The following is a 19,947-nucleotide window of genomic DNA, read 5'->3' as shown; positions in this document are numbered from 1 at the left end:
TGGTAGCTCTTTGGGGACAGAGTCCACATCTTCTTTTGTTCTCCATAGTTAACCACAATACTCATACTTTACTTAGTAGACTGCAGTGAAAATTTTTTTTTCTTCTATTGGCTATGACCAGCTAGCTATATTATATTACATTTTATAAAATGTACTGGCTATAATCAACTAACTATAGACAACCAATAAACTTCTTAATTGACTGGATTTAATCTTTCACTTCAAGCCCACTGTCCTCTACACTGTGCTCCATCCAAGACAGAAAACTCGCATTTTCCAACTTTCAAGTTCTTTCTGACATCATCCTGAACTCTAACTTTTGAAATGTCTCCTTTCAGCACACATATACAACAAAAGTGTTAGTGTTATGTACCATGTTGCTTATCTCATTTCCCGAAGTTTCCTTCGACTTCATAATACCTTGTAAGAATTCCTCACCATTATAATAAAAATTTCCAGGTATTAGAGTTATTCAACTAGTCACCTTATTCTGTACACTATGACGTAAACTCCTTTAGCTTAAGGACTGCATTCTATTTCTATTTCTTAGTCTATTTCTACTGAGTTACATCATTCCTGGGAAATAAAAAGCCCTCCATGTTAAATTAATGAGAATATGTGTTATAACAAACATGAGAACAGGGTGTAATAAGGCTTAAATAAAACTGAGAGCCTATGCTGAAGAAGCTTTTACTTCACATATAGCAACAGAATCTTTTATAACTTCTATAATACTGAGGTTGAATTTTCTTTTCTTATTTACTTGCATTTGTATCCTTCAACCCTAACCCTTCAATCGACTTACTTTATATTCTCATTTACGGGTACTTCAGGCAGTTGTACAGTAATCATGCCATCCAGGTTGGTCTTCCCAATGAAGGCAGGCTTGGTACGTAGTACGTCTGGTGCAGTCTTTGCTGTTACCCTGTGCTGCAGCCCACCAGCACTATTCCCACGATTTGTTAGCACAAATGAATATGACTTCTCAGGCTTCAAGTTCACAATTAGTTTCTGGGTAGCCCGGCCATCAACTTCTTCAACCATTTTCCCATCATCATAAAGAATCTAGAGGATACAGCCAATCGAAGAGATTTGGGTATCAGAGAGAAAATGTATGCATTCTAAACTAATATGCACTTATTTATAGAATAAGTATGTCAAGTCAATTCTAATTTGGGGTAATTCCTAAGGCCGCAAGTATTCATAAATTCTATAGATGGAATGAACTTTTCTTTTGTTCTTAGTGCATAATTATATGATGTTTCTAAGTCTAGAAATGTACATTATTTTCAATATTTGACCTGTTGCTTGCATATAATCTTAATGGAAATTGTGCAGAAACACTTTGGGTTTTCAATATATTATACACACCACCTTTTTTCTAAAGGTTTCCATTCCTGTTCCTAAGTACATTTGTACCTTCAAAATGTTTCTCTATTCTTTATTTCATAGACTTGTGCTTCTTGCTAATATCCCTCAATATCTCTCAAACACAAATTAAAGTTTAAAACATACAAATGATTCAAGCCAATAAACAAATTTTTAAATATCAGGATATTGCATTTTCAAGATGTAGAAACCACATGAATTTCATTTTCTGGTGGAAAAACACAAGTACTAGCTTAGTTGTAAAGGTTTGGAAGTACAAGGTGACTGACAAGTAATACCACCCTAGGTTTCAGTTCCCACTTCATCTTTCAAGTGGAAACCAAATAGGAGAAAAGCAAGTGTGTGTGGCTGAAGCAAAGTGGTGTGCATGCTTTCTAAGTAACTTACTGAGGTAAATTGCATGTTCCCCACCCCCAGTTTTACCCATGATATCTTATAAATTAGAAAACAACTTACTTTGAAAGGCATGGCAGAATTGTAATTTTCTGGAATTTCCCAAGACAACAGCACTGAAGTCTTCATTACTGCTTTGACATGAAAATTTTTTGCAAACACTGCTGGAAAAGGAAAAACAGTGTATTTACACTATTCCTAAAAATGTATGACCTGTCCTTTTCCACCATGGACCATCGGGCTTAGGCTAGATGACGTCTACTTTGATCTCAAAGAGAGAAGTGTGATTTGCCTACCTGTTTAGAACACTGATTTTACTACCCCATTCTCACAAAGATCTCTCTTTTATCTCCAATTCAGTCACCTATATTGTATTTTCCTTACCTGAGAACACTGGGGTGCTGTCAGCCAGACTTGCTTGGCATTCTATAACCAAAATCTAAGGCATCCAAAACATATTAAGTTTTACATACTTTACCTTTTGGCTTTTGCTGAACCTATTAATATGAATGGTCCGATCAGTTATTTATAGCTTCAAAATACTGATTTCCAAAGACCGACATTCCTTTAAAGGAGGAAGGCCGTAAGCAGACAAATCCTACCTTGATCCACAGGCAGTGTCCTGAACTGGACACTGGGACTATATGGCCCGGGCCCTTTGCTCGTGTGAGCACGTACTTTTACATCATATGTGGTATCTGGTTTTAAGCCACTCAGTGTCATAGTGGTATCAGCTGGAACAATAAGCTGCTCCATTGGTAGAAGAGGGATGTTGATATCCCTATACAGAAGAGTATACTTGGTGATGATGCCATTTCTCTCTGCTAGGACAGGTAGCTGCCAGGATAACTGGACGGAGGTTGAAGTGGTGCCTTCTGAATGGAGGTTTTGAGGGAATCCAGTTGGGACTTCTTCTGGAACAGAAATCTCCTTCACTATCTCTTCCCCAAAGCCCACTTTGTTTCTGGCTGAGAGCCTGAAGATATATGATGCTCCTTTATGGATGTCTGTAGCTGTAAAGTGATCTTCTTTCTCAGAGAACTCAAGAGTAGTGAGTGGTTCTGAATCTTTCCGCCCAAATTTTAGACGATAGCCCTGAAGAGGTCCAAATGTGTCCACAGGGGGGTGCCATTGAATGAGAGCAGTATTCATCTGAGTGTGGTTAATTACAAGCCGGGGTTTTCCTGGAACTGGAACACAGGGGAAGGAGTGCTAAGACCAAGGTACACAGCCATTTACATTTTAATCACTGCTGAATGGGAACACCACTCTACAGGAACTCCATTACATTATTTACTTAAAAAAAAAAATGAAAAAGACTTGGTCTATATACCTTTGTGGAAATATGCTTATTCTCATACTTATTAAGGTAGGCTGAGATACCAGAATTTGGTAACAGACACAAATAGGATTACACAATAATTTAAGGGAATTTGAAAAAGAAAAATCTCTTAAGAAACCTTCACATATATAGAGGTTCAAGCCACAGAGAAATGAATCCAAGTAAAGATGAGCTAATTAGATACAACTAATAAGAATAATAATTACAACATATATAATTATTGGGTACATGCAATGTACCAGGCACTGTGCTAAGAGCATTATATGTAGTATCTCATTTGATTTACATTTTTCACTCTTGACTACACATTGATTAGTTATTATCTTCATTATCTGAAGAAAATAATGCCCAGAGAGAGAGAAAACTGTAGAGTCAGAGGTATAATGAGTGAGAAAGCTATAAGACAATCTGAATACGCAGCCTGAACACTTAACTATACTCTTATGTGGCTTGTAATTTTTTTTTAAGTAGTACAAAATAATGGTGGCTTTGATTTATTATGGTCATAATTACACTTTTTGTCTATACTTTTTACCTCAGGATAAGCCATGACTATAAGGAATAATTCTGACTAGTTGGTTGGCAGATGATAAAACTAGAGCTTTTCTCTTAAAGAGATTATATATCTGGATTCTCACACCTCCAACCCAGGCCCAGTATGAAGACAATATATGTGCAGATATCTAAAATATAAGCATTGTCTTCCTCAATACCTAAATGTCCACTGATTAAGAAAGATACAAAATGGAAACAGCAAAGTAGTCCTCTATGTTATAAGATCCACAACTCTAAATAATTTCTTGAATAGTCCCAAAAAGTGATAAGCCAGTGTTTGTGCTATTTAAATCGACAACGCCATTTTTTCTTCTGGGATTTACATCCTTTGGCTATAAATTCTCTCCTTTTCCTTCCTTATTATAGCACCCCTGTCTTAAGGGCAAAGGGAGCCTAATGCTTTATGTAATACATCTCAGGCTAATTAAGACACAATTAAAAATATAGGTGTCAGAAATATATTTTCTTCATTTGGGGGATTTAATTTCAGGGGTTTGCACTTAGTTGTCTACATTTCAGTAGAGGCTGTTTCCATAGCCAGTCAGCATGCCCCCTCTGAACATATATTTCCTACGCAAGGCATTAAATTAGCTTGATACAATGCTATTCTTAAATTTAAAAAAAAAAAAAAAAGGAAGAAAAAGCCCAGAAGACTTTGCCTTAAAGGAGTTTTGCCATCTGTAATCCTGCTGCTTGAGGCAGTTCCAGGTGGCAGGATGTAAGTGAGGCAAATCTTATGACATTTAGACAAATTTGGCAGTGAGCATGGCACCCAGGAGGGTACTCAACATCACAGCTGTTCTTTGCTTTATACCTTTACATAGAGGTGTGTTCCTAAAAAGTTGCGTGAGAAGCAATTCGGGAGGAGTAAATCAAATCATAGTTTAAATGTTCCATGGGAGATTATGATATAAAGGGATTGGAGAAGAATCCTTTTGTAATTATGTCTTAATTTATTGGTTTTACAGTGTCAGGTCTTCCTTCATGCTGGCTTTTCCTAATGTGAGCCCATCAAAGTAACTCTAAAGAGTATTAAGAAACTTTGTTCTTCAGAGGAGCAATCTGATATTTTGCAGCCTTGTTGCCTTCCTTCTCTTTTCTGTTCCCCATCTTTTATGTGATTTGACCTCTTCAGAATTCCCACAGCAAGGAATGGGGAGGAGAAAATGGCAAAACAAAACAAAACCCAGAAGTAATCAACTCAGTTCAAGATGGCAGCTCTTCTAAAAGGTTTTGCTGCACAGAGAGATTGAAGCTAATCAGTGACATCCCTGGTCCTCCCTCTGGACATTCCTATGACTTGCACTTCCACATCATTCATGTCTCAGCTCAAATAACTTTCTTCTAAGAGACCCTCTCCAGTTACTTAGCAAACAGTCCCTATCCGTAATGTCTACACACCTTTATTTTTCAACTTCTCACTTACCGATGGTTTATTATATACTCATTTGTCTACTCGTTAATTATCAAGTTCTACTCAGAAATTAAGTTTCAGGAGGGAAGAATATTTCAGTTTTGTTGAATGCTGTATCCCAAGTACTGCGAGTAGTGCCTGGCATGTAGTAGGTGCTCACAAACATACTTGTTGAATGACTGACTAAATAATTTGGGCAAAGTATGTCTTGCTTTTCTTCTGAACTGCATAAATACAAAAGTTGACCACAGTCCACTTTTTCTTTTTGATAGAATTCACCATCCATACCATTTGGAAAATTAGTATTATTGTCACCTGGAAAATGTTCAAGGCACATATATGCACAAATATGGTTACCTGCCCCAGTGGTGGACACCAATTTGGGCTTGCTGCGAGCACCATCTCCTTTGGTGGTGTAGGCTGTGACAGTGAGGGAGTAGGAAGTTTCAGGCTGTAGCCCAGAAATAATCATGTCCTAAAATGACACAATAGAGTGACACTGATTCAAAACACCACAAACACCCTAGGGGAAAATCAAAGCATCCATCCTCATTCTATGCATGCTTAAATACTCCCTGTAGCCATGCCAAGCACTGGAAATTTCATGCCTGTTGTTCATGCTATGAATGATGTTTTCATGCTTACATTAAAGTGGGGTCAGTCTTCAGCCATTGTACGAGGTAATCCTAAGAAGGAGTAGTTTAAAACATGAAACCTGAGGCCAGAACTCCTAAACTCTTGAATTTAAACCTGCATCTCCTTATTTCCTAGTTTGGTGATCTAGGGCAGGTGAGCTACCCCCTCCTCTGAACCTCAGTTTCCCATGTGAAAGTTGGAATAATGTAAGGATTAAGTGAGGTATATCAGGTAAACACTTAAAACTATGCCTGGCTCATAGTGAGCAAACCATAAACCAGCAGTTAGATTATGCCAGGAGCTCTCAATATGCATACTCTACAGCCTGGCCCACAGACCAGTGATGGGGCTGATGCCAGGGCAGTCTGTTTTATCACCACACTAGTATTTTTCCAAATGGCTGCTCTGTCGAACCTAGATATCTTGAGCCAGAGAAGTTTCTTTTTTTTTTTTTTTAAAGATTTTATTTATTTATTTGACAGAGAGAAATTACAAGTACACTGAGAGGCAGGCAGAGAGAGAGAGAGGGAAGCAGGCTCCCTGCTGAGCAGAGAGCCGGATGCGGGACTCGATCCCAGGACCCTGAGATCATGACCTGAGCCGAAGGCAGCGGCTTAACCCACTGAGCCACCCAGGCGCCCCGAGCCAGAGAAGTTTCTTAGGACTCAAGTAACATATTATTAGTTAATTATATAGACTATGAACTAAAAGCATTACACACTAAGGAGAATTTTCTGGTAATCTGGAGTAGATCATAAAACCAAAGGATAATAATTTTTTTTTCTTTTACCACATCATCATGGAGTTGTGTTCAATTAATCTATTTAGAAAATGTTAAATGTCACAAACTACTTATCAAAACTATAGATTTCTCTTAATTAGGGCCCTGAACTATGATGGTTACAAAACTTAGATCTGTTCTTCCAAACTGGAGATTATATGATTCTTTACATAGACTAGTTATTAACTTGTTCTGTTATTTTCTTCAGAGCTGTTACACACATGCCCACATCCCCACAGTTATAAACAGTTATAAAGTTCCCTTTCAGATATTTGGTACAGCTATGTTTTCAAACTGAATATGGTTAGATTTAAGAAATAATATGATGTTATTGTCTTCCACATCTGAAGACAATGCAAGTGAGAGTTCATGGAATGGACTGGTTTGTGTGGAGGACAGAATGATTTTTTCTGTGTAAGGCTGTAAGGGGCACCATTGAACTCAGTTGTTGAATCTGATCCCAAATATGACAGCTTTTGACAGTGTGCTTTTCTCAAAATAATAGGGATACCATTTGAGTGGAAGGAAATTCAAAAATTTCAGATATCATCCTGAACAGCCATTGGAAATATTATTCTGCCAGATGAATGGGATAAATTTGGGAGAAAGATTTTATTTTCAGGACCTTGGTATAGTTTCACTAAGATTAGAGAGGCTATAATAACCATACAAATCACCCAAGTGTAGCATTTTAAATTATAGTAGATATACTGGGTATTCCAGAAATTATGATGGGAAGATGACAACATTATTGTTTCCAAGGTCCCTTTCACATGCTACTGGTATCTGCTGAAAGTAGGCGAGGTTAGTGGGGCAGAGAAGCAGGGCTTAGCTCTATCACAAATCATATGGTGAGATATTTTATTTATCAAATTGGGATTAACTACACTAGCCTTTCCTCTTGCATAGGCTGTTACAGGATAACACATGTAATGTAATCTGAAACTGGTCAAATCCTCTACAGTGGTATGATCCCAGTCAGACACACCTCTATCTGCCTGGATCACATCATCTCTTGTGTTGTATTTTCTTTCTTTAAACTGTGTCCACGCTTCTTTGGTGGTTTCCTTATCCTCTGTGAGGTAGTGTGGCTGATGCCATGGATACCATTCCTCATTCTCTTTGACTTCTCCTATCAAATCTCTATCCAACTTCTAGCCTGTTAAAACTTGGCATTCCTGGATGTTCTGAAACAGTTACTGGCCTGCTATGTTTCTCTCTAGTCCAAAATTTTTTTTTAAAAAATTAAAAAAGTTTTTTAAAAATTAAAAAAATTCCAAATCTTAGAGAATTTTTTCTGTTTATATCTTAAACTCTTTTCTAAGCCTGATTTCTCATCAGGGCTCCAGTGGCATGTACACTGTAAATATGTGCTGGACATTTTCCTTTGACTATCAATTGTTCCCTCAAGTTCAGCTTGACTGAAGCTCAAGTGTTATTTCCAGGAATAAATTCCCCTCCTTGCTTCTATACTTTAGTGAATGGTATAGCATATTCCAAACTTATAAGTGATCTTGATCTCTTTCTCTTCCTCAAATTCTTAGGAACTTTATCCAGTTTTTCCTTTAAAATATTGACCCAAACTGTCCATTTTTCATTTCGGCTGCTTCAACTTACTTTCTTGAATTTTTATTATTTTATGACTACCTTAGTAAAAGAACTGTTTTTATTTGTTTCCTTGTTTACTATCTTCTTTCTCTCTAATCTATCCACTGTATCATTGGCTTTAAGCTGTAAGTAATGATCCATTTAAGTAGGTCATGAAATTAATTTACTCATTCATGCCCAGCATTTTAAAAAAGAAATAAGATATACTTTCATGCAAAACATTACATTTTATATATATTTAAAGCAAGGTATTATTTTGTAAGACCTTTATTTTAAACATACAAATGCATCAGTCATGATATATAATGCATCTTTTACCATGGATCACAGTCAAAGAAGTTTATAAAACACTGTCAGTGTTTTAAGTGCCATTAAAACTGATACCTTGCCCATCATATTTCCAATATTCCCAGTAAGAGCCCTGTATTTTGTCCCCCCTCAAAAAATTTACTAAATGAAAGAATACCCTTGCCAGCCTTAATCTTATTTCCATTTTTAATAATTTTCTACATCTCTCCAGTACTGAAGAGCTAAAAGCCAGGTTCTTCAGGTTTTCCCAACATTATATTAAAAGTTACCTCTTAGCCATACTTTGTCCTCACTTACTAACCTAAACCCCTTCATTCATGTTGAATTGGCAAGCTCATGTCACATGACTATACCACATTCTTGACTTGCCTCAATGACTATGTCCCACATACTCATCTTTAAAAAAATACATTTGTACCTCTAACTCTCTAACACACACCCCCACACACACAGGCATGCATACGAATTCCCCACCTCTTCCACCCTTACTTTTTTAAGTTCTCAACAAAGTTTCAAGACCTCTTCTACCTTCTTGGTCCATGGCCTCTGAATTCACAGTGACAATGACACTCATTTATTAATTACACATTGCTTGAGGCCATTGCCTTTGTCGTATTTTATGGAACTTCTCAGAACTTTACATCCTTCCTAGCCACCTACTGTAAGCGATTCAAAGGCAGGTGTCACATCCTATGTCCCCCATAGACACCTATCCATAGTAATATGCTCTCAATAAATAATATAATCCAGCCATTGAAATATTTTTAAAAAATTCCTCCTTCAGTGAGATACTTTCTGCCTCTAGGCATGACTCATTCAATTTAACTCAAATTTCTATGGATAAAACAGAGAATTGCCATTTCTTGATATAATTAGTATCAGAACTGCATGGTGTTATCCACTGAAAATGCAACCCTGAGGTAGGATTTATGAGTGGCCTCTATGAAACAGCTTGATATCTCCTGTCTGTGATGCCTCCACTTAAAGTGTGCCTCCTCTGACTGTGTCACAAGGCAGAATTAGTAGCAGCCATCAAAACGACATGAGCTTATGATGTATCTTATGCAATCAATAGCACTATGCCAATTTCACAAACAAAAACCTAAATTAAAAATGTACCACATAATGAAAATAATTTAAAAATAATGTGTTAGCTCATGCATCCAAGCAAACTGTGATGACATATCATAAATAAGTGAAAGAGGGGTAATGGAAAAGACAAGCATTTATAGCTCTTTTTGACAAAGCAGTCCATAATTACTCACATGTTCAGTAGTATCATCAAATTCCCACTGATTGAGATTAAGAAGGTTGGGGAAGAGGAAAACAAAATAAAAAGAAATGAAGAGAAATTTGTAGCCTTATAAGGCAATGTTGCCATCCTTAGATTAAAACAAACAAATAAACAAAAACAAAACAAAAAAAAATAAGCAGTGTGTACAATAAAATTCCAAAGGGAAGGTGTGTTACGCTGTCATCCTCACCCCCAACTGAAAGGTCAAAAGTAAATATGCTTTGTATTGTTATTATTAAGATCAGCTAATGTATATTTTTCATACGTGTTTCATTGGAATGCATCAATAAGGCAGAACATACAGCTAGTGTTTCTAGTCATACACTACTTTATGACATTTATTTTGACTTTTTCCTTATGTTATGCAATTAATTTATGTCACTAATTAGATTAACACCTTTCGTAATAGATTGGAATCTTACAGGCCCAGGGAAGTCTTGCAATGATGCAGTGGAATTTCAATGATTATTCAGAAAACAGATGAGGTGGGCAAAGGAAAAACAATAAAAAAACATATACACACAAGGAAAATTAGCAAATTCAATAAAGAAAAACCAAAAAGTAGAAGAGAGGGGGAAAAATTGTGTTTGATATTTAAGGCACTTTGTATCACATAATTCCATTAAGCACCATCCTCCACAAAACACTGACAGAACTACAAGTTTATAATGTAAAATTTATAATGCAAAATCTAGGACGGGATGAAAGACATCAAAGCATCATGGCTATATCATTTTCTTTTTCATAATTTCAGACTTACAAAAGAAAACATGGGCATTAATGGCTTTATTAATTTCATATTGTAAGTACTCTTTCACAGACAGTAAGAATATTATTTAGAAAAAAACAATGCCCCTTTTCCAGCATCTAAAGGACTATGAATCTAAAGAAATAAGTTTACAGAAGTAGACTTCAAAACCATGGAACTGGATTAGGAGCTGATTAAGTAAACAACTCATCCAGAACCCTTTAGTTAAAATGTTTCAAAACCAAAGGAAAACAGCGCTGTTGTGAGTTGATTATATTAAAACATTAGGGTCGATGTTTTCCTTAGACACAGGGACATGGATTGCACTCTTATTTGCACAGAGATAAGAATGAAAAATGTGGCAACCTGACATAAGAGTTCTCATTGGCTCATAGTCCTCCTCACTCTAACACAAGGGAAGGAACTTGCAGCTGAAATAAATTTCAGATTTCCCAAACCCCCCCTCTAGCTACTGATTTGCTAGATAAGCATAGTACCCCCCTATTCACAACATCCCATCACCACTGGGCCCAGTATAATGAAGCTATCCACAGGTGACATATAATCCCCAGTTGAAGCTATTAATTGAAATCTTCCTCTTCTTTTCAGGTAACTGCGTAGAATACAGGGAAATTTATTATGGTATTATGTTTGAAACACTTTAATTTAACAAAAAAATGAAACATATAATGCTATGCTTTAAGCAATGGATTATAAAGCCAAGTAGTGACGGCGTGGTTGAATACTGCCACCTGAGGATCAATAACATTTCTCACATACTCAACTGTTCTTACTTTTCTTAACTTGGTTTAACATATTGCATGGAGCACTGGGTGTGGTGCATAAACAATGAATTTTGAAACACTGAAAAAAAATTAAATTAAATTAAAAAAAAAAGATTCTCTCTCTCCCTCAGTCCCCGTCTCAAACAAAAAATGAATCTTAATTGAGGGTTCACTCTTGCATTTCTGAGATAACAGTCAGCCTCCTCAGCCATTTATCCATCATTCCCTGTCAAAAAATTCATTCTAAGTGTTTTCTAATAAAATACGAATTCCTCAAAATATATTGACACATATTTGTATGCTGACACCAAACAAGAGTATTTGAAATATGGAAGGTAACCAATAAATTTTTATTTCTTAAAAAAAAAAAATAGGGGATCCTAATTAATTTCCTAGAAAACTTTAATTTTTCACCGTCATTACCTTCATTTTTCTGGGAAATGAAGTAACTACTTCTGAATACATGGTTTGATAAATAAGTACTAAATAAAATACTATTTGGGTAACTTTCCTCAGGTAAGAATGTCTATTTTTCAACAGAATAAGTCATATGTTTAAAGCTAGATCAATTTAGTTTCAAGAAGTTCTAGCATAACTGCTTAGAATTCTTCTTGTTACTTTAAAATCAATTCAAATTTTTTGAAGTCAGAAAGTCAAATTCAGATGTAATGTAGCAAGTTGAATATCTGTATTTTAAGAAAACATTTATGTGTTTTTAATTAGGCTTGAGTGTAATTTCATTACAACTAATTTCTTCACATGCTGTCAACTCTGAGAAGGTAAATACACATCATGTGTTTCAAAAACTAGAATTGTGTACAGGATTTTTTAAATGTCAAAAAAACTTGAAAAATGGGGTCCATTTCAAGATATAGATTAAAATAAATATAATAAATAAATACAAACATAGGTATGTAATTTCAGAGGCTTACCTGTGCATCAGCCAGCATGACATCCTTCAGCATGGGCTGGCCCTTGGGCTCACCATTTTCCATCCTCACATAATGCACCTGGTATCCTCTTATCTGGCCATGCTGTTTATTGGGCACAGGTGAGCGCCATGAGACTTTAACAGATGTTGAGTTGACAGCCTCTACCTCGACTTTGCGAGGAGGACCACTAGGAACTGGAACAACATCATTGGATAAAAGAAAATTATAGGCACTTGTCCCACCCAGTCAGAGTATTTTGTTTACTTAGGTTTAAAAAAAAAAAAAATGGGCAGACCCACTAAGTTTCCTTTGTGGAATATAAACATTTTCAAGCAATGAAAATGCTCAACCAATCTGCTCTACCTTTTAAGAAAAGATCAAAAACCATGACCAATGCCAAAAAAAAAAAAAAAAAAAAAAAATGGAAGAAAAAAAGAGTATCAGAGAAATAGAAAAACATGTAAAAAATGTACAAAAGCCAAGGAAGATGCTTTGAGGCCCAAAGCATTAAAGCACAAAGAGGAGTAGCACTGAAATAATAACAAAAACTGGTTGTTGATTGTTGTGTGTTTTTTTAAAGATTTCTTTTTAGCAGAATAAAAAGATTCTTGATTATATCGGTTTTCTTCTTTTTTTTCTCATATCAAAGGTTTTCCAAACAACAGATGCCAAAAATTGAATGTCGAGCATCAGTGTCTCTGAAATATGCAAGACAAAAAGGCAACAAGAAGAAAAGAAGGCAGATTTGAAAAGTTAACTTCAAAATGTAAAAGAAGTGACTAAAAAAGGCCAAGAAAAACGCAGAAGACTTTAGACGGAAGTACAGAGAATGGCCTGGATTACAAGGTCATATGAGCAAACTGTCCTTTCAAAGGGAAGCAACTTACTATGTTGAAATTGAAAAAAAAAAAAAAAAAATTCTCAGGCTGCCGCAAAGATAGGTCTTTTGCAAAAACTACTGAAGTTGAGCGATGCCAGGTAAAAAAAAAAAAAAAAAAAAAAAAAAAAGATGAGCAGAGAAAAACTGATTACTGTTAGCCTATCAAAAGACAGCAGACCAAGATTGTGTCAGAAGGGTGTAAACTGACGTAGCAGAGGCAACATACCATCTTCATCAGTTCGAATCAACACGGAGAAGCTCTCGGGGCCGGGGCCGACATCTGTGTGGGCTGTCACAGTGATGCGGTACTCAGTCCATTTTTCCAGCTGTTCCAAAAGGTATTTAGTAGTGTCCGAAGGAATGCCCAAAATTTCATGAGGTTTGTCATCTTCTCCATCCACTGAGGTGTACTTGATGGAGTATTCAGTAATAATGCCATTCTGTTTTTCCACTGGTGGAGGTTGCCAACTTACCAAAATACTAGTGGAACTTGGGCTGGTGCAACTAATGTCTTGAGGAGGAGCTGACGGCTCTTATTTTGGTAGTGAGTTAAAGGAGGGTTTGAGTGAAAGGATAGGAGTGGTTGGAAAAAAAAATGATAAAACAAAAGAAAAGGCAAAAATAAATAAACGAACAATAGGACAAAATGAAAATAAGGCTTTGAAACTTAAAATAAAACTAAATTTATGTACCTTGGCTTAGTAATATTATTAAACCAAAAAATGAATAAATGACCAAAAATAATTGTTAAATAATGGGTGGGGGGAATATGTGAACATGAAACCTTGAGATAATAGAGCCTCAAATAAAATTACCTACCTGCAATTTAAATTCTTCTAAACCAATCTCTCAGTATTCCCCCGCCCTACTGTACAGACTACCCAACTTAAAAAAATCTATAAATATTGCAAGATTTGTTACATGAGAATCTGATGATGCTTCACAGATGCTGTTTCAAGCTTTCACTTCTACATTCTAGAATGAGGGTGATTCATATACAGTATTCATTTGTGAAAGGTATAAAAATTTGCAATAACTGTTGCCCTTCCACCAATTCCAACTAAAGACAAAGAAAAGAAAGAAAAGCCCAAATATGAAAGCATTCCCTCTGACTATGCAAAAAACGGAGTCAACCTGACCAGTTTTAAGGAAAGGTGTTAATCTAGCATTGATTATAGCCCGTATACACTGAGCATGCAAAATCATTAAAGGATGAAAATGCATAGTCCAAGATTTACCTACCCGAGGGCAATGTCAGGCTTGTTGATTCTGACTGTAACTTGTACTTACCCTACATCAGCTTTCAGCTTTTTAAAAAAATTTATTAACTCTTCTTGAGACACCATTGCAAGTAAAGAATTAGATTCCACCAACAAATTTTGGTAAAATTAATAAATCTATCCCTTACAAAGTGTCAGTAACACAGCCATTAAAAAGGAATATTTTTTAAAAATCCTGAGAACCATCTGGAAAAGATATGACTTATGTGCAAATTTTTTTTCATTTTGTATGTAATTATTCATATAAAGTAGAATTTGCATAAGAGTTAAAAGAGAAATTTTCTTATTGTCCATTCTAAAATAAAATCATCACTTTCTGAGCAATTATTTTCCATCAAATTACCCAAACATAACATTATTTGATAAAATTAAAAAAGCAATAAGAGCAATGCAACTGTTATAGTAAATTACTTTTACTTTTAAAGTTAATAATATATAATTCCTAAAGGACAAATCAGAAAGATAAGATATTTATATTTATTTATTTTAAATAGGCAATTGATGTGATAGAATGAATAAATCGTTTCTAATTTTGTGTATGTGAACATGTAGTTTGGATATTTCCTTAGACTTTGTGGGTCTTAATATTATGTAGCATCAGGTGTATCTAATTGCTTACAGGATTATCATTCTTCTTTAATTTACATGTCTTGGGTTCCTTCATTATTGTCAATCAAAATGAAAGCTCCCTGTACTGATGAAAAGGAAATTCTCATAAGACAATCTTGTAAATTTGGAGTAAGATTTGCAAAATCATGAGAATATCTATCATCTTTATTGATTCTGAATACACATTCTTATGTTTCAAATTATAAAACTATTTCATATGCATTATCACTATTCATAAAAAATTAAGTTGTTCATGTAATAGCAAGGACTCATTTGTAATTCTTTTTAAAAAGCTGATTTGGTTTTTACTACATTGGTACCTTCAGACCTCCTATTCTATGAGAATATATTCAACATCTCTTGAAACTTTTACTGTAATAAAGTAAAAAAGTAGATAAGTTTTGGTGTGGTTATAAAATGTCTGTTCTGTCTCTATGCATGTAAATAGATATGTATGTATGCATGCATGCATGCAAAAAAGTCAATTTTGCAAACCATGCAAAACAGAATGCTGAAGCATGTCACATTTCTTCTAATTAAATGTCTGAGTTTAAGAGTTATCGTCTACAATATTACTTACTAGTCTGCCCAGAGTTCAAAGCCCAATCCAAAACTGCATTAATTTACTTGCCTCTTTCTTTTAAAAGAAAGGGAATTTTATGGGAATAGGCTATAATCACTAATGGATTAAGTAATAGGATCCTAATACTTTTCATACCACTAGTCATGTTTTGAGAAAGAGAAATATAACTTTTATCTTCAAAAAAATCCTGGAAGATTTTGAATTTCTATAGAATTTAGACTTGTTTATATGAAAGAAAATTCATTTCTTAGAAAATATAAATTTCATGTTCGCTGATAGGTCTAATATTAAGGTCGGCAGACCATCCTCTTTATAAAATTCAATGTATTGAGATAACACGTATCTATTGCATATATAACCATCAAAAATCACATATAAAACATACAGTATCAAAAAATACGTAGGGAAATAACTCCATAAATTATTCAATTCAAGGTAAATGGTAGTTCAATAGACTAATTATAGACATTTACTAATAAAGAGCAAACCATATATAAGTCACCAAACTTTCCATCAAACATAAACCTCCATATAATACTTTACAGAAAGCAATCTTCCCTGGACACAATGAACCCCCCTTGTGATAAACACAACTATGCTTTAGGGTAACAGTTCCAAAAAGAAATTAAACCTGAGGAAACAAAATACAATTTAGGATTGCAAATTTACTTGTGATTTTTCCACTGTTCCGAATTTGTCCAAATACAGATTTTCTATGAATGTTCCAAATTTCCACATGTACTACCTCAAGAGTTAATAATAAAGTAGTCAAATAATAATAAGGGCTAATAGGGAGGTTGAGTCATAATAAGAGGGAAGTTAATAAGTAATAAAGAGTTGAGCTTTTCTCTGAGTAGGAAAAAAAATACATGAAATAAAAACCTGTTTATTAGAAAAGTTAAAACCTGTGTGCCTACGGGTCACCTGGGGGGCTCAGTTGGGCTAAGCCTCCGACTATTGATTTTTACCTCACATCATGATCTCAGGTTAGTGATATGGACCCGCACATCTGGCTCTGAGCAGGTGTAGAGCCTGCTTAAGATTCTCTTTCTCCATTTGTTCCTCTCCCACCCCCCGACTAAAATAAATAAATGAATAAATACAAATAAACATTAAAAAAAACCCGTGTGCTTAAAAAACTTAAAAGTTTGGTCTTTATTACCTCTTGAATTTGTGAAGCCCTATTGTAATTATTTGGCAGTGCTCTGAACCAAAATTTGGCTTTATAGCCTTATACGTCATTACACAGGACCTGGTGGAACCTTCATTCATTTTCCTCACAGAAGTCTTCTAACTCCTCCAACTTCCTTCAGTTTAGGAAGGCGGAGAATGGTATCTGCTATTTGGACCAAGTTGGAAACCAACATAGGTCATACAATCTCCAAAGTTGGATGCGTACTAGCATAGAAACTATGGACTGTCAAACTTATTAATTAGCCCATTTGTTTGTTGGCAGGCGAAAAGAGGCCGCAATACCTCCTAGTGGAAAAAGGAAGAAAGGAAGCAAAGAGAGACACCTACTTGACTGCATGGTTCTGGCTGATATTTCAGCTGTGGAAGCACCCAGGCCTTGAGGAGAGCGTGCGGCCAGACGGAAATAGTATAAACTGTTGGGTTTCAGTCCTTGCAGTCTATAAGATGTCCCTGGCTCAATGGTAACCCGTTGCTGGGGATAAGTAACAAAAGAACTGGGTCATTTTTGTTAAGATTCATGCAAATATTTTTAGCACACTGCCTGCAACCTCTGATGTCTGTCACTGTGGTTATAAAGTCATCAAAATATCACAAACAGAATCAACAGTGAGTAGGATTGTACCAGGGGAACTATACAAGGAAAATATCAGTGTTTAAAGGCACATTTCTACTATAAATAAGGCAACCAGAACAATGGAAGCCAGAAATCTTTCTACTGATGATGAAGTGACCAAATCGGTAAAAGAGGAGGGAAGTTGAGAGGCCACCACTCATGCCTTAAGGTGCATGTGTTGCGGAGACAAAGCCCACAACAGACACTGGCACCTGCCCCTGTAGTGGAGTCTAGTCAATGGGTGCAATTTCAAGTGAATAGATTGCCTAGCTTATCTCCCATGACGTTCTGTAATTTGAATTGGGGCAAAGAAGATATGGCCAGAAGTAGCAAAAGAAACCAGTGCACAGTTTCTATGACATTGCTACAGGAGCTCAGAAACTGCAAAGTTCTGAAGGGATAAGAATCAGATGTTTACTAGGTGGATAATTTATATGAAGCCATATCATCACTCTAGACAGATTTAAAATCATTTTAAAACTTTCTTTGTGACTACGGAGCATACAGCTAGAGAAAAAAAGGCACCAACTTTTCAGCAAATTTTAACATCATAAAGGGCTTTTGAAATAAGGTTTCTTTAATTGAATGTTGTAACTTTTACTTTTCATGCTTAAGATTTGACTTGCGTTTTAGCAAAAATAGAGCTATGGATAATCAATCTCAGATTGAACATTAGCCTGTAGTAAGCCTTAAAATACATACTAATATGTAATCTAGTAATGGCATAAATAATCTCAAGGCTTTTCATCGAATAGAGTTTGCTGTTTACACAAACAGAAATCGTTCAAGGGGAATTCAAATATAAAACTAGAGAAAACATCCCTAGGGTATTCTGGCTCACAAACACAAGAGCTTTTCGAAATTTTAGATTTCCCAAATGGTAAGTAAAAATGGAATCCCCAAAGAAACAATTGTAAAACAGAGTAGGTGTGCCAACACTCACGCACCTACATCTACAGCATTCTCAAAGGAGCGCCACTCTCCTGCACTGTTTTAATCTGATTTGTTTTTTAGTTGGGTAGTGGCAAGGATTTAAAATAAATTAATGTTGAATTATGTCTTAATAAAAACACCAGTCATGGTAACTTGAGTACTTTAAGTTATAGCTGCATTTCAATTATACAGCTTTTTGAATGCTTAATTCATGGCTTTGTTAGCTAACTCTAAAAGCATTGCATTTAGATCCTGGTCTTTGGAGATTCTGCTCATTTCAAACAGCTGTAATAAGATGGAAGTTTATAGGAACATATTAATTTATTGCAGCATTCAGAATGATGCACCATAAGTTAACTGATAATATTTCATTTAGTATGTGAGTGTTTTTTTTTTTTTTTTTTTTTTTTTTTTTTTTTTTTTTTTTTTTTTTTTTTTTTTTTTGCAGGCTCCCTGCTGAGCAGAGAGCCCGATGCGGGGCTCGATCCCAGGACCCTGGGATCACGACCTGAGCCGAAGGCAGCGGCCCAACTCACCGAGCCACCCAGGCGCCCCAGTATGTGAGTGTTTTAAAGGAAAAAGGTATTTCTGTTAAAAGTTAGGGGTTAACTAGCTTTGTGAAGATCTTCTTAAGATAAAGAATGAAAAGGTACAGTAAAATGACTTGTATGGATTGAGTTTTCACATATAGTTTCACCAACATTTTTGTCTTAATGTTCCAGACTCGATATCACAGTAATAAAAGAAATACATTCATTAATACCATATATTCCCATCATGAAAATGTTAGCTGTATCTTAATACTGATTTCTATAATCTATGCAAAGTACACCCAAGAGGCAGTACACACTATTGGTTAAAAAGATAGATTCTGGGGGCACCTGGGTGGCTCAGTTGGTTAAGCAACTGCCTTCGGCTCAGGTCATGGTCCCAGAGTCCTGAGATCAAGTCCCATATTGGAGTCCCAGCTCCATGGGGAGTCTGCTTCACCCTCTGACCTCCTCTCTCATGCTCTCTCTCACTTTGTCTCTCTCTCTCTCAAAATAAATAAATAAAAATCTTAAAAAAAAAAAAAAGATAGATTCTGGAACCCGACTGCTTAGATTTTCAAATCCTAGTTCTGCCATTCAGGAGTATGAGATTTGGGGAAATCTGTTTAACTTTATTTGTGCCTTCATTTTGTTATATGTGGAATTAATTAAAAGTAGAAACTGACTCATGGCACCACTTTAAGAACTGAATAAGTTAATATATGTGAAATCCTTATTATATCTCTTAATGTATGTATTAGTTACATTGATATTGTTTCTCTTTTCAGTAACTATCAAGAATTGCCAGACTTCTTCAGTTTACAATTGTTTTATTGGCATAGCATACTCAAACATTATATATACTCCATTCATATCAAATAACTCTTGGCACACAAATAAACATTTGTTACTGGGCCTTCTCTGACACCAGCTTGGATAAATCCATCCATCCAAAGCCTTGGAGTCGTTTGACTTAAGTGCTATATGATGACTTAAGCACTATAAGGCCGAAGAGAAATAAAGGAGGTCCCTAAGTCTCATAGGGTATATTCTTTTAGATACTTTCAGAAGAAGCTCAGAAACCTGGAAATAGAGACAAGAGCTGTTTTGGTGTTGGTCTTTGCCCCATTCTACCCCCC

The 19,947-nt window shown here is 35.6% G+C and overlaps 1 protein-coding gene across 46 annotated transcripts in view; it reads right to left on the bottom strand.

Moving 5' to 3' along the window:
* The window catches only part of PTPRD (protein tyrosine phosphatase receptor type D), a 2,277,302-nt gene that overhangs the window by 151,650 nt on the left and 2,105,705 nt on the right, over positions 1 to 19,947 (bottom strand). For 17 of the 46 annotated variants that reach the window (XM_045069786.1, XM_045069815.1, XM_045069785.1 and 14 more), the window contains 8 exons: positions 17,060 to 17,204; positions 13,293 to 13,598; positions 12,187 to 12,380; positions 9,693 to 9,719; positions 5,451 to 5,568; positions 2,385 to 2,972; positions 1,846 to 1,946; positions 806 to 1,065 (listed from right to left, as the gene is read on the bottom strand). In XM_045069786.1, the coding sequence (XP_044925721.1) occupies positions 806 to 1,065; positions 1,846 to 1,946; positions 2,385 to 2,972; positions 5,451 to 5,568; positions 9,693 to 9,719; positions 12,187 to 12,380; positions 13,293 to 13,598; positions 17,060 to 17,204 (1,739 nt within the window). The remainder of the gene's footprint in view (positions 1 to 805; positions 1,066 to 1,845; positions 1,947 to 2,384; positions 2,973 to 5,450; positions 5,569 to 9,692; positions 9,720 to 12,186; positions 12,381 to 13,292; positions 13,599 to 17,059; positions 17,205 to 19,947) is intronic. The other 29 variants (XM_045069817.1, XM_045069819.1, XM_045069818.1 and 26 more) reach the window with 8 other exon arrangements.

Source organism: Mustela putorius, unplaced genomic scaffold (genome assembly GCF_011764305.1).
Source record: "Mustela putorius furo isolate JIRA1106 unplaced genomic scaffold, ASM1176430v1.1 tig00003944_pilon_pilon_pilon, whole genome shotgun sequence".
NCBI lineage: Eukaryota > Metazoa > Chordata > Mammalia > Carnivora > Mustelidae > Mustela > Mustela putorius.
The sequence above is the reverse complement of the archived record's forward strand: the minus strand, read 5'-3'. Positions and strand labels throughout refer to the sequence as shown.